We start from the raw sequence: 14,307 nt of genomic DNA on the forward strand, positions 1-14,307 counted from the left end.
TTCTTCTCTCTTTGTGCTTAATCCTCTTTAGTCTTTATCTCATCCACATACTCTCCCGCTTGTGATTAAAAATCACCCAAAATCACCATTTCCGTGTATTTGATATTGGACACAGATTTCATTTCAGTAGCTTCGCTCGCCATTCGGAGTGTGAAGTCAGCAGCAACACAATCGCACGCTTATTAAATTAACAACACAAAATTAAATGGTTTCCAATACTATACTCTAAAATTTCATATTGGAAATGGCATTCCCACAGATCATCCCTTCACCTTCAACTTCATCTCTACCTCACAATCACAACCCTTCTTTAAACCCAAATACACTCTTCTTAAACCCTAAATTCCTATCATCAACAACACCGCAGCATCTTCGTGTTCTCCACCACCGCCGGAAGTCCAATTCCATCCTCCGATGCTCCGCCTCCTCATTCTCGGAGAAGCACCACACCAACTCCCCCAAGTCCGACGACGTCGTCGAACTCCCTCTCTTCCCTCTCCCTCTGGTCCTCTTCCCCGGCGCAATCCTTCCTCTCCAGATCTTCGAGTTCCGTTACCGGATAATGATGCACACTCTCCTCCACACGGATCTACGCTTCGGGGTTCTCTACAGCGACGCCGTTTCGGGAACCGCCGACGTGGGCTGCGTGGGAGAAGTCATCAAGCACGAACGGCTCGTGGATGACCGGTTCTTCTTAATCTGCAAAGGGCAGGAGCGGTTCCGCGTGACGAACGTGGTTCGGACGAAGCCGTACCTGGTGGCTGAGGTGACGTGGCTCGAGGATAGGCCTTCTCCTTCGAAGGAGCTCGACCTGGACGGTTTGGCCAACGAGGTGGAGACCTACATGAAGGACGTTATTCGGTTATCGAATCGGTTGGGTGGGAAACCGGAGAAGGAGGTTGGGGATTTGAGGAGGAACTTGTTCCCGACGCCGTTTTCGTTCTTTGTTGGAAGCACTTTCGAGGGTGCACCGAGAGAGCAACAAGCTCTTCTTGAATTAGAGGACACTGCAGCCAGATTGATGAGGGAGAAGGAAACCTTAAGGAATACGCTTAATTACCTCACTGCTGCCTCTGCTGTCAAAGATGTCTTCCCTTCTTCTTCTTCTTCTTCTTCCTCTTCTTGATGCAAATGCAAATGCAAATGCAATGCCTTTGGGATTCCATATCAGAAACAACACGCAAGGTGTAAGCATTTTCATATGCTTCTAGTTATTTGATTTTGTGATACATTTTATATACTCTGATACTTGATAGTAGATACAATTTGCGAATGCTCCTCTTTCTCTTGGTTTGCGAATCTGAACCCTTTTAGAAAATCAACTCAAGCTAAAAGATGTTCCTTTTTGCGCCTATCTTAATTGGCATGACCCGGGACTATCACTACCTTAATAGTTATTATTCACTTTTAGTCTTGTGGGGCATCTTCTGTTTCTGAACCTTTAAACCAAATAAGTAAGAATTCATAAGCGCATAATTTAAAAGACTAGTTAGAATTTCTAATTTTATATCAGACTTATAAAATGATTTCTGCAACTTATTGTATGTGTTTTTGGTCGTCAAACTCCTCCTCCATATTGTTCTTGGGAACTAAAATTGCCCTTACTGTAAATGGTATTAGCGCTTTCCTTGGAACCAAACAACAAACTAATTGAGAATGTTTATCATGATTGACACCGTGAAGTGGCTTTATGGAATGAACCTTGTGAGTTAAATCAATTCATTAGTTGTACTGGGCAGTGGGCACATACTAATAGGATCCTATTTTCCACCCTATCAATTTTAAATCAGCTTGCTGAAAACATTGATTCTGTGTAATATCGCTACCTGACACTGACAGTCAGCTGCATAATCTGCTTTAGAACAAATGCATACACTAAGATTGAGATTTCTTTCCCAAGTCCTGTGTTGCTGATGTTTATGGCTAGTAAATGGGGTTAGACCTAATACTTGTTGATACTACCTCATTAAATCACTGGTATTCTCAGTAAATGTAAATTGTTATGAATGCTAATTGGCTTTGGCTTTGCCAAATTTATTTGGATTTTGCAGTTCTGCAATTGCAAGTATTGGAATATTGAGACAATTTTTAGTTTAAAGATTGAATGCAGAAATAACTCGTTTCAGTTTGAGGGATAGGCTCATGAACATTTTAAATAAAAATAAAAATAAAAATAACTGGAGCTACTGGAACCAAATCATCTGGGACGCATATTTTGCTTAGTTTTCACTGGCTGATTGGAGCAAGTGTTTGACTGTGGGATGAGTTATCATTGTGGCCATTAGATACAATACAGATCTGGCTTTTTCACCTGATTTTATCGGACGCTGTATAAGGGTTTTGACGGTTTCTATTGTTTTGGTTACTCATGTCTGATTACAACTGAGGCATGTTTCTGCAAAAGCTTGCATCAGGCAAGTAACATAAACAGTTGATATTTTCTGTCAAGAATGTGGACACATGAAAAAGGCACAAGAGCCTTTGCTATTTCTTTTTTTGGGGGCAGGGATTATGATAGATATCAATCAAGGAAAATATGAGAATCAAAAAGTAAACCGAATGATTCTTGCATTAATAACCCTAAAAAAGTAGCAATTTAGCAATACCGAAGATTGCGATACAAACGGAGACAGGTTATAGGTAATGAAGAATGAACGTATAGAAACAGAAAAAAGAAAGGTAGATCAAGAGCAGTTAGCTTAGTCCTTCCCAACATCCAATACCAAATCCCAATTTCTAGATGCCGGGTCACTCAGATATTGCTCTTACTTCTGCATCCTTCCCGTCAATACTTAAGTTATCAATTGAATTCTGTTCGGCCTCTTCAGGATTGCTTCCTAGGATAAACTCTTATAGCAGGATTCCTATCAGATTACACGATGCACCTGCGTTCATGCGTTATTGATTTTAGTTGTATATAAAAAATATAAGCAAATGCTTGTGCGTCTGGCAAACATGTTCTGCTTGGTTAGCTGTGATTGATTTCTTAAAAAAGTAATGCTCCTTGGTACGAAAATTGCTTCACGTACTCCATATAATCGGTGGTCCTGATAAAATAAAATGAGGATGGAAATCTTGGCAAGTAAAAAGTGGAAGATGTACATCTTGGAAATAAACGTTTCCATTAAAACTATTCGTACAGAAGTCACGATAGGCTTTGTGACATTTAGCATTCTTGTTCTTCACAAAATTGTTCATTTTTAGTTTAAATTGACATGTTTGAATTATACTCTCTTGCAAATTATGGTTTTACCTAATGGAAAAGTTTTTAGTTTAACACTCAAATTCTCGAGCAAAATCTATTGGCAATCATATTATTTGAGAACGAAATTAAGGGAGAAAAAAAACCATATAATTGCAATTAAAAAAAAGTTTACCCATTTGATGGAAAACTAACATTTTATCGAACTAATACATCCGGTTGCGGACATGTCTAGTGCGTAATTAGTTGCGTACATGACAGTTAACAAGTTCCCGTGAGTTGCGCATTAGGTATGTGTGCAACTAATTAATGTAATTAGTTCAATCATGGGGGCCACACGAATAAATTCGGAACAGCGGTCAAAGTGTCACTATTGAGAAAAAAAAAAACACCAAAATATCATGCTAACAGTAAATTTTGTCAAAATGTCACGTGGCATATTTTGCTACATTGTGTAGCGAAATATGTGTGCAATAATTCGCTACACGATATAGCGAAATATGCCACATCAGAACAAAAAATGCCACGTGTCAAACAGGGAGAATTTCCTACACAGTATAACGAAATTCTCTCTGTCTGACATGTGGCTTTTTTGGTTCTGTGCATTCTGATGCGGCATATTTCGCTACACCGTGTAGCGAATTATTTGTACACATATTTCGCTACACAGTGTAGCGAAATATGCCACGTGGCATTTTGAGAAAATTTACTGTTGGCGTGACATTTTGGTGTGTTTTTTTATCTAATAGTGACACTTTGGCCACTGTCCCAATAAATTTGGCTTGAGTCAAGTGATCGGCAACCATCTTCGAGATGTTATTAGGCTTCCACATCACCATACTGTGCTCGTAGGACCTTTAGAATCCTCGTCTAGCTGTCGTTCTATGCGGCCTGCGACATATTTTTCCTCTGCGTGTGCCACCTTAATAAAGTGTATTCTCTGGGATCATGTTAACGGGTCGAGCTAAGCTTTGGTCTTAAAAGATTAAGCCTGTGTTTAAATGTGTCGGCCTTACTAAGTCTGTTACCTGTTATGAATATAATTATCGACCTGTGGTCTGCCTTATTTACAAAAAATAAAAGCTTGATTTAGCCTGTTAGCTTGTTAAAAAAAATAAGACAACAAAAATTTATCCAAATAGAATATACAATCAACAACACTAGTAATTCCATAAATATTCATAAATTCAACGTATATCCAAACAACATAATATAGAACAAAATCATTCAAAAAGTCTGTTTAACTAATAAAATAAGGGTGAAATGGATTGAGAGAAGAGAGAAGGCTATTACAAATAGTATAAAAAATATAAATAAAAATTAATATACTAGGCCAGTCTGAGAAGCTCCAAGGCCGAGCTTTTAAATTGGAGTCTGAGGCCTCTTTACTAAACGAGCTTTTATACAAGTTCAAGCCTGATTCCAACAATCAATATTAGGCATGTAAGCTTAGGCCTTCACGAGCCGAGCCAAAGGCCCCTAGCTCATTTATCACCCCTAATCATGACAATGCAACCTTGATGGAAACCATCATCATAAAAGTGCTCAGAAGAATGATTCGATAATGAAGAGGAAAATGGAGAAAACCATGTCCCTAATTCAAAATTAATCTACCAAAAGATATTTATTTTAGTAATTAAACTTCTGATAAATATATAAATTATTAACTAATTATTTTCACTTTGTATTAATTACTAAATACTATTTGTTATTACTACACATCATAAATATAATTAACACTATTTTACCTAAAAATAATCATTATTACCCTGCCTACATATATTTATCAATGCCGTATTTTACATATTGATCACTACCCTAATTATACTTAATTATCACTATCATATTATACATAATTATCAATATCCTAGTCTATATACCTATTACTATAACTGAAAAAATTAGATAGAGGGTTAGATGACTTACTCGAGAGAGAGCTCCAAGAGAAAAAATTTAGAGACATGGTAGACGTTGTGAAATGAAAGAGGTGGGGTTGGTTTGACCTTAATATACCATGCAACTAGTTGCGCACATAATTAGTTGCACACAAGGATGATACGCAACTCATAGTGGGTTGCCATGTAGTAGTTGTAGTTGGACATTATCCTTGTATGCAAAACTAGGAGCGCGCACCTACCATATGCGCAATTGACTACATTATTTCGATAATTTGTTTGAAGATTTCATTAAATCAGTATTATTTTTAAAATTGAAATTATCCATAATTTTTTTTCTTCAAAATTCAAGTAGTTCACTACAAACTGGGGTTTGGGGTCTTTGTTTTGAAGCCAGGTAATGGGCCCATCAACCTTGAAAAATGACCCTTATCCATGATCAAGTAAATCCTTCGATAAATAAAGAATTAAACCTTACAGATAATTCTTGAAATCCTTATTTTTCTAACTGCGTGCAGACACACTTCTTTTGACTGTCTACCTATTATTTGGGCACAATAATTTGCCACCACCTGTCTCCTTAATAAACACCACTATTTCACATATTTCATCATCCAACAATATGTAAACTATTAATCCAAGTATGCCATAAACAACCGAAATGAACACAATTATTCATCCCATTTTCACCAATCTTGAAAATCACAACACATCATCTGCAATTGTAATCTAACTTGAGACAGAACAGGCTCTAGGAGAGGCCTCGGGGCTGTTTCTTGGGGCAGTATATACCACATTCTTGTCCTTGTCTCTAGTCCCACGAACTTAAGAAGCAAGTTATTACAAGAATTGTCTTCATAAGTCACATTCTCGTATTAACAACTTTATGCTAATAAAGCTGTGGCCTGTGGGCAAGAATACATACCAAAACATAGATGTGTACTCTGCAGTATTACACTCGGATTGTACGCACATTCCCTACCCTATCAATATCCCCATACCATAATGAATATAATCCATTCGTCAAAATTTGTTTGCTTTTGAACCGTAAACGGATACTAGTAATACAAACAGGAGAGCAACTAGAATGGCTGAATAATACAAATGGATGACGTAAAACATAAAACCTTAATGAGATTCCCATCCTCTTGGCTTACGGAAAGAGCCCTCTTTCTCAGATGCCATTGTTGTCGTTCCATTTGCAATTCTCTGGAAGAATATAGACAGTCAGTAAGCATAAACAAAAAAATGCAGCCAGCAACATGGTAAGCAGCTTAAAATTGTTGATTTTAAAACTCATGCATAATCAAATAGATTTGATTAGAACATATATGTCGACAAATCCATTACTCAGTTTACACACCATTAGATCATTTATTTATGACACGTATAGGAAGGAAGCAGTTCATATAAACCTTAAGACATTGGCCCCTTCTTGTATCACAAACAGGATAATCTTGGGGGCAACAGTAGCGCTTGTCCTTACAACACACAGCAGAAGTTAACCCACAGCATTTCCATGAAAAGCATATTCCAAGAAGGCGCCTAGCACAGCAACATGTTTCCCCTTCTGAACAGTAAGTAAACAGACTACATTTTGTAGGACCTGGGGGAGGTGGGGTAGGAGGGTTAGGACTGGTCTTGGTAGGATATGAAGCTAACATGTTGATTCCACATAGTCCTTGGGAATTGCCACTGTTTCGTATCATGTGTATGTAACCATTCATTCCCCAAGATGATCCCCATGAGTTCTTTACAATCCAATAATCTACACCATTTTCTGAACCATATCCTACAATCAACACTGCATGATCCAAAGAAGTTGAACATGGCCCGGTAAAGATACCCTGATACAGAAATAAGATCAGCATCTTATTGCAATCAATAATTGGCGAACCTATGTTAATATTGACCACTGGGACCAACCTTTGAGTATAACTGGAAAGCTCTATCACTACCACATATGCCCACGCTCACAGGCTGGGATGCAACAGCCTTTAGTAGTTTTTTCTCGTTACTTGGTGGCACATCAGTGTAACCATCAATTGTAACAACATGCCTTCTTAACTGTAGAATAGGTGTAGGAAAAAAGTGAATACAGACAAACTTACTGATCTTGGCAAAACCAATAAACAGAAAGGAGAAAAAAGGAATGACAAGATAATTTACAAGCATTTTGATAGACTACAAAACTTAACAATTCAACATTTTTTAGGGGGAATGGTAGAAAAACATGCAAATACCTTGTTCTTATCGCAAGAACTATCACGACCTTGATATGGATAATCTTCCTCAGTGTCAATCCCATTGTTATCAATGACAAATTGGTAAGCATAGGTCATGAGACCCCCATCACAACCGCTGTTGTAGGTTCTATCACAATCTACCAGTTCTTGTTCAGAAAGGCTTACAAGAGACCCAGTGACAATCTTATTTATACCTTCAATAGCACCTGTAGCAGAGAACGACCAACAAGCACCTACATAATATACATTTAGGGTTATCACTAACTGAATTCCATCTCGTGTACATATATATTTACTCTCTACCATCACAAATTACATTGATAATTACAAGTTTAGGTAATTAGAATCAGCTGATCAGATTATAGTAATTTGTCAATCGTTCGTGTATTTATGCATATAGTACTAGTATTAGTACTTATAAGTCCTAACAACCCAGCATAACCTGGGACACACACCTTCTTCTTCTAACACTAAAACATTGTCTACCATTTTTATTTTTATTTTGAGATATTCCAATCGGTACATCACTTCGCGACTAGTCCAATTTGAGATGGGTCAGGGAAAAAAGTTTTTGCCATTATGGACTTGAGTTTACCACTCCAAAAGCTAGATCAATATTGTCTAACATTCAAGTCAGACCTTTTAGCACAAAAAATGCAAACATATTTTTTTTTTTCCTTCTTCTCTTTCAGTTTGATGTCAACATTGTAAAAGGCAGAGGCGGATACTGATCATTTATTGAACTCGGTAATAAAGTATCAAGATTCAAGAGAGATATTTATCTTTGCTAAAAAAATAGAGATATTTATTCTATTAATTATCAATATTAAGGAAGTAAAATCATTTTTTTAATAAAAAGGGAAAATAGTAGATAGCAAATACCACAGCTTCCTTGGTCTTTGACCGGAGTAACCGCGCCGCTCTTTCTCCAATCAAACTCAGAAGGAACATTCAAATGGTGATCGGGTTGTTGATCCTGGACACGGTTGAATCTAAGCAAGGAAGGGGACAAACCGAGACGAGAGGCCTTGAATTCATGGTGGGTGAGATCGGCGAAAGCGTTGAGGGAGAGGGTGTAACTAGAATTTCCAATTTGATTGTGTTGGGCGACAAAGGCATAGTTGTCCTCGAACACTTTGAACCTGTAGCGTTTCTCTTCTTCGGAAGAGTATGTTTTGCCATGTTCCTTGCACCAGCTTTCGAAGACTTCAGAGGTGTCGGAGGCAGAGGCCAAAGACAAAAGAGTGAAAAGGAAAATCAGAGCCACCAATTGTAAAAGGGTACGCAAACAATTCATGGTTTTTGGGGAAAGCGAGTTTGGATTCCTAAAAAACAGGGATAAGCGAGGTCAAGCTACCTGCCTTTTCAATATGGATCATCCAACCAACTAAAATTAACTGAGTAAATAATTTTGTACAAGTGAGATACGTGGCTTGGTCATAGTTTTTGAATGATTAAAAATTGTTCTCGAATTTCTTAGAAGTGTAATCCGTGGGACTGGTGGAAAAAAGTGATCATTATTAATTATGTTATTTGATCACAATTAAATATATATATATATATATATATATATATATATATATATATATATATAATTTTTAAATAAACGATGAGTTTTATAATTGTCGTTTAAAATGAGAACTGAAATCTTTTTATACATTTTTTGATTTTTCTATGCTAACACGAGACTTACACATAATTTTTTCTAACATATGGGTCTCACATATTTTTTTGTTTTTACAACATAATATCTCAATTCTCATTTAACATGAGAACTAGAAAATTCATAAATAATTATGATCAAATAAATAATATGATCACGTGACCATTTTTCACATCTACAAAATTCAAATCGGTAATGCGTGGATATATAATGCAATTAGTACCCACATTAATAAAAGTCAGATACACGTCAAATGTCACATTAAATGCACATGTTTACTGAATTTCCTGCTGCTTCTCCTTCACTTATTTTACATATGAGTTAATGTGAAATTTTAACATCAGAATATTAATTCCCTATTAGACACATGTTTTGTAAATGTAAGGTCAAAGATAACATTTTATTTTCCCTCTCCCATTTCCCCACCAAATTTTTCCAACAAAGGATGACCTAAAACCCCTCACTCAGATTTCAAGCAAAACACAATAGGATGTGCATAACTACCTTGCCGGAAATTTTTTTTTTTTTTTAATTTTTATTCTCGGGAATAGAATTGGATAGAAAACTCGTTTGGTAAAATCGATTTATTTTTTTGTTCCCGGGATGAACTGATTTAATTTTTGTGTTGGAAAACAGAAAAAAAGAATCAAAAAATTTCTATTTTTTTGTTCTCGGGCACAAAATGAGAAACACTTATTTCTCTCAATCACTCTCCACCTCTACCACCACCACCATCACCACCATTATCTCGACACGATCGCCGCCACCGTCGTACCACTAGTGCCGTCGTCACCACCCCCACCACCACGATGCCACCGCCACCATCACCACCACCTCCACCCATCACTACCACCATGTCACTGTCACCACCACCACAACTACCACCACCACCACTATCACCGTCACCACCACTACTGTCATCAATCTCCACCACCATCATCGCAACCACTGCCGTCACCACCATCGCCATCACTACGCCACCACCACCACCACAAATCACCACTACCATTGTCGCAGCCACTACTGTCACCATCATCGCTGCCGCCACCACCCCCGCCACTACCATCACCACGCCATCGCTGCCGCCACCACCATCGCCACCATCATCACCACTGTCACCTACATACCACTACCACCACCACCACCACCATGATGGCCTCACAACCACCATCACCATGCCACTGCTACCATTGTCGCCGCCACCAACCACAACCGCCACCACCATTGTCGCAGCCACTGCTGTCACCTCCACCACCACCATCCCTACCATTACCGCCACCGCCACCATTACCACTGCCATCGCCGCAGCAACTTCCGTCACAACCACCACCACCACCACCACAACCATACCATATGGAAAAGAAAGTGATGATCCGAAATTTCTTATATTTAATAGGAATTATTTTTTATTATATTATTTGTTGTGTTATCAAACATAATTCTCATTCTCAAAACAAAAATAGAACATGTTATCAAACACATTTTTTTTTCTCAGAAACTGTTCCAAGGCACAGAAATAGAAAAGAATTGTTTCTTTTCAGAAATAGTGCTAGAAAATAAAATGGTTGTCATACACGTCCTAAAATTTTGAAAATCAAACCTGTTTTCATCCCCAAAAATCCGTTCCGTTCCGTTGATGCTAAGTAAGGTTTGTGAAGGTACATCATCTTCTTCAAAAGATGCTTCTCTATTGTGGAACATTTCTTTTAACAGACATGTAACTAAATATGTTTTTGTATTGTATTGCAGGCTAACCTTGTTAGAGGCACTATTTGGTTCAATTAACTGCAATTGATTTCACCATATGCAATGCATTGCCTGTTAGTTGGAGGCCACCACCAACTAGGCTTGAAGGTTTAAGGCCACCACCAATTAAGCCTGTACGTTTAAGACAACCACAATAGAGAGCTGCAAATTGAAAGGGACATGAAGCTTAAGTTGCCAATACCAGCAAAATTAGTTCTGCTACCCGTGAATCTGTTAATATAGAAACAATGCAATCAGTAAGCCCAACTACAGCATCAAGGTTCATGAGGTTAATTCCAATACCAGGACTCAGACCTGCTTAACCAAAGAAGAATATAAGACAGTATTTTTTATAATGTATCTAGCCTTATATATATATTACATGGATACCATACTAGTTTAATTTTTTGTAAATGGTTTTGATGAAGATCTGTTAGATACTTGTAAGACCAAATATGGTTGCAATGAAGGCAGTTCCATTTTGCTAAGCCACTTATGCTCTTATTCTGTTCTTATTTTGACATGGATATTCATGTAAGCTAGAAATATAGTTCTGTATTTGTGTAAACATGCGGAAATGGTTTGGTTGGAGATATTAAGTCTACAAGGCAATTCTTCATATCATGTCATTTTTGGATGTCTGATTTAGGTCTGGTATAAGTGTTCAAGTCTAGTTTAGGACTATTATAAGTATGCAAGTCTGGTTTAGGTCTCTTACAAGCGTGCAAGTTTTGTGTTACCCGGGTCTGGGTCTGGTGTGTAAGTGTTGTTTTGCATGTCTTGTATCTATGAAAATAGCATATTCCTTGTGCCATTGGCCCATTTCTACATGTGTTGTTCTCAAGGTTTGATTTTCCAAAATGGCAAACTTTCTGCATGCGTTGTTATGAACATTTGCTTCTATAGGGTCTTTTGCATAGGTTCTTATGTAAGTTTGCTTTTGTAAACTCTGGTTTATTATGTAGCCCACATCTGGTATGGAGCATTGCATAGGTTCTGCAGAAATAGTGCAAATAAGTTTTGTTGTAATGGTTTATCTACTCTTAAACTTTGAATGTGTGACGTTTTAAATTAGGTTCTATTTTCATAGTAAACTGGGATTTAGTTTTAGCTTCAAAAATCCTAAAATGCTAATTGGATGTATTATATATCCTTAAATCTTTATTGCTAATAATATGTCTTTAAACTCCAGCAAAAATCTTTTATCAATTATCATATTACCAAGAAACAATCAACAAACATACTATTTTGGCTTTACATAGGTCTCTTGCTCTATTGTCCAAGGAAAAGGAGGAGCCAAAATCCCATGAACCAAACAAAGGATAAACAGACTTGAACCATAGTATACAAAATCAAAATGGGACACCAAATCCAAACACACTTTCATTTATGTTGTTACACAAAGTACAGGAACAATAGGGCACCAAATCCATTTTTCTCAATGTCATTACAAAAGCACTTTACTATCCAAAAAAAACATTGAAAAGTCCAGTAGACATGTCTTATTAATAATACCGTTGTACCTATTTCAACAACAACAACAAAACCTACCCCTCACATTATCATAAAAACCATCATCATAAGAATACACATTGTTATTACACATAATTTTAGACTTCTAACTTCACTTTGCAAACTTCAAATCGTGCAAATAAGATTCATCCATCAAATTTCTTTTTCATTTGTAGGAGCTACAATGCAGTCGGTTCAGTTATAAAGCCAAGCAAAATATTGACAATTCAACTCATCATCCTACAAACAGACAGTGATTTTAGTCAATTTATTATTAAGATTCACAGACTACCAGTTACAGAGTATAACTGCTTACCTTTGACAATGGGCATGGTGACTTTTACCCACCGAACTTGCACATGCAACAACCACTGGATGATTTTTGATGCTGTCGATAATTTATTTTTTTTACGACCACCACCCATCAACTCTCTCTTCCTTTCGTGCGTCTAATTCAAGGGAAATGGGGGAAAAAGGAAAATGAATTTTTGTTTTTTATGTTTTCGACCATCCGTTTCGGAATAAAAGTAATTATTATAAAAAAGGATCCGTTTTTTTGCTGCGGTAATTATTACATATAAGTTATCTGCTGCAGTAAGTCTAATACGATATCGTTTTGAGATGAAAATTATAATATTTTTATAATTTTAATTTATTTTAAAATTATTTTAGTCTTTATAATTATAATTTTTTAATTTCAAAATAATTTTATTTTAAAAATAAATATAAATAACTTATATTCTGAGCAAAAATATTTTTGTGAAAGAAAAATTATAGTCACCACGCTATTTCGTGTGGCGCATGAATAATCTCTTCAATATAAAAGAAATTGTTTGCTGCGCGCAAGCATAACATCCTTTGCCCACGTGTTGCTGGCATTTATAGTTCCCGCTACTAATTCGATCATTAGGTAAGCGTGAAGAAAGTAGAATAGGAAAAGTCGAGTTGATTATGTTCAATATTTTGAAAATTAATGATGAATTATTGGCTATTTTTATTGATTTGGCTAAGAACTGCAGCAAAACTAGGGAAAAATTTAAAGTGGTCTTGTATAGAAAAGTATGAAAGGATTGAATGATAAGTGTTGTATTGCTTTGTGGCAGATAGCCAATTATATATACAAATGACAACAAACTGAAACAAACGATAACAAACTATCGTAACAATACTAATACTATCGTAACAATACTATATGGAGAACAAACAAACTATCTTAACCAAACTATACAGATACAAGATATTAACAAACTCTTCCTAAAGACTTGGTCTTCATTAGTTGAAGAATAAGATCAAAGGTGATCTTATCCTAACACTCCCCCTCAAGTTGGAGCATGTAATGAAGAAATGCCCAACTTGCTGCGAAGAAAACCGAATTGCTTCATGCCAAGGGCTTTGGTAAAAATGTCTGCAATCTGCTGATCGGAACGAACATAAGAAGTAGCGATTGTATTTCGTAAAACATGATCTCGCACAAAATGACAATCGATTTCTATATGCTTGGTGCGTTCGTGGAACACTGGATTAGCAGCTATTTGCATAGCAGATTGGTTATCACAATGTAAAAGCATTGGCTGTGAATGGGGAACATCAAGAGAGTTTAAGAACGATTTGATCCATAATAACTCAGCTGTGGCTGCTGCCATTGCGCGATATTCAGCCTCTGCAGAGGAGCGTGACACTGTAGGCTGTTTCTTTGTTTTCCAAGAGATAGGGGAAGTGCCTAACATAATAAAATAGCCTGTGACTGATCGCCTGGTAAGTGGACAGCTAGCCCAATCGGAATCAGAATAAGCTCGAAGAAGGTCATTTTCTGATTGAAGCAGTAATCCTTGACCGGGGTTAGCTTTTATGTATCGCAAAATACGTAAAACAGCTTCATATTGAGCTTCGGTGGGATTCTGCATGAATTGCGATAAAACATGGACGGAGTAGCTTAACTCGGGTCTGGTAATAGTCAGATAAACTAGACGTCCTATGAGCCTTCTGTACCTTGCTGGATCCGAGAAAGTGGGACTTTCTGTAATAGCAAGTTTATGATTTGTT

The 14,307-nt window shown here is 37.0% G+C and overlaps 2 protein-coding genes across 2 annotated transcripts; one reads left to right on the forward strand and one right to left on the reverse strand.

Annotated features, from left to right (window-relative positions):
* The first annotated feature begins 67 nt into the window (after positions 1-67).
* Positions 68-1,333, forward strand: LOC133295927 (uncharacterized). Its single transcript, XM_061494856.1, has one exon. It carries the CDS (start codon positions 245-247, stop codon positions 1,124-1,126), a length of 882 nt encoding a protein of 293 aa, XP_061350840.1. The 5' UTR covers positions 68-244; the 3' UTR covers positions 1,127-1,333.
* A 4,220-nt stretch (positions 1,334-5,553) lies between these two features.
* LOC133295856 (zingipain-2) lies at positions 5,554-8,750 on the reverse strand. Its single transcript, XM_061494720.1, has 5 exons — positions 8,226-8,750; positions 7,341-7,576; positions 7,024-7,164; positions 6,513-6,944; positions 5,554-6,306 (listed from the first exon to the last, which is right to left on the reverse strand). The coding sequence occupies exons 1-5, from the start codon at positions 8,638-8,640 to the stop codon at positions 6,226-6,228; spliced, it is 1,305 nt and encodes a 434-aa protein (XP_061350704.1). The 5' UTR covers positions 8,641-8,750; the 3' UTR covers positions 5,554-6,225.
* Positions 8,751-14,307: the final 5,557 nt, after the last annotated feature.

This window comes from Gastrolobium bilobum, unplaced genomic scaffold (assembly GCF_033153095.1).
Source record: "Gastrolobium bilobum isolate Gb01-03AN ecotype WA unplaced genomic scaffold, APGP_CSIRO_Gbil_v1 utg2195, whole genome shotgun sequence".
NCBI lineage: Eukaryota > Viridiplantae > Streptophyta > Magnoliopsida > Fabales > Fabaceae > Gastrolobium > Gastrolobium bilobum.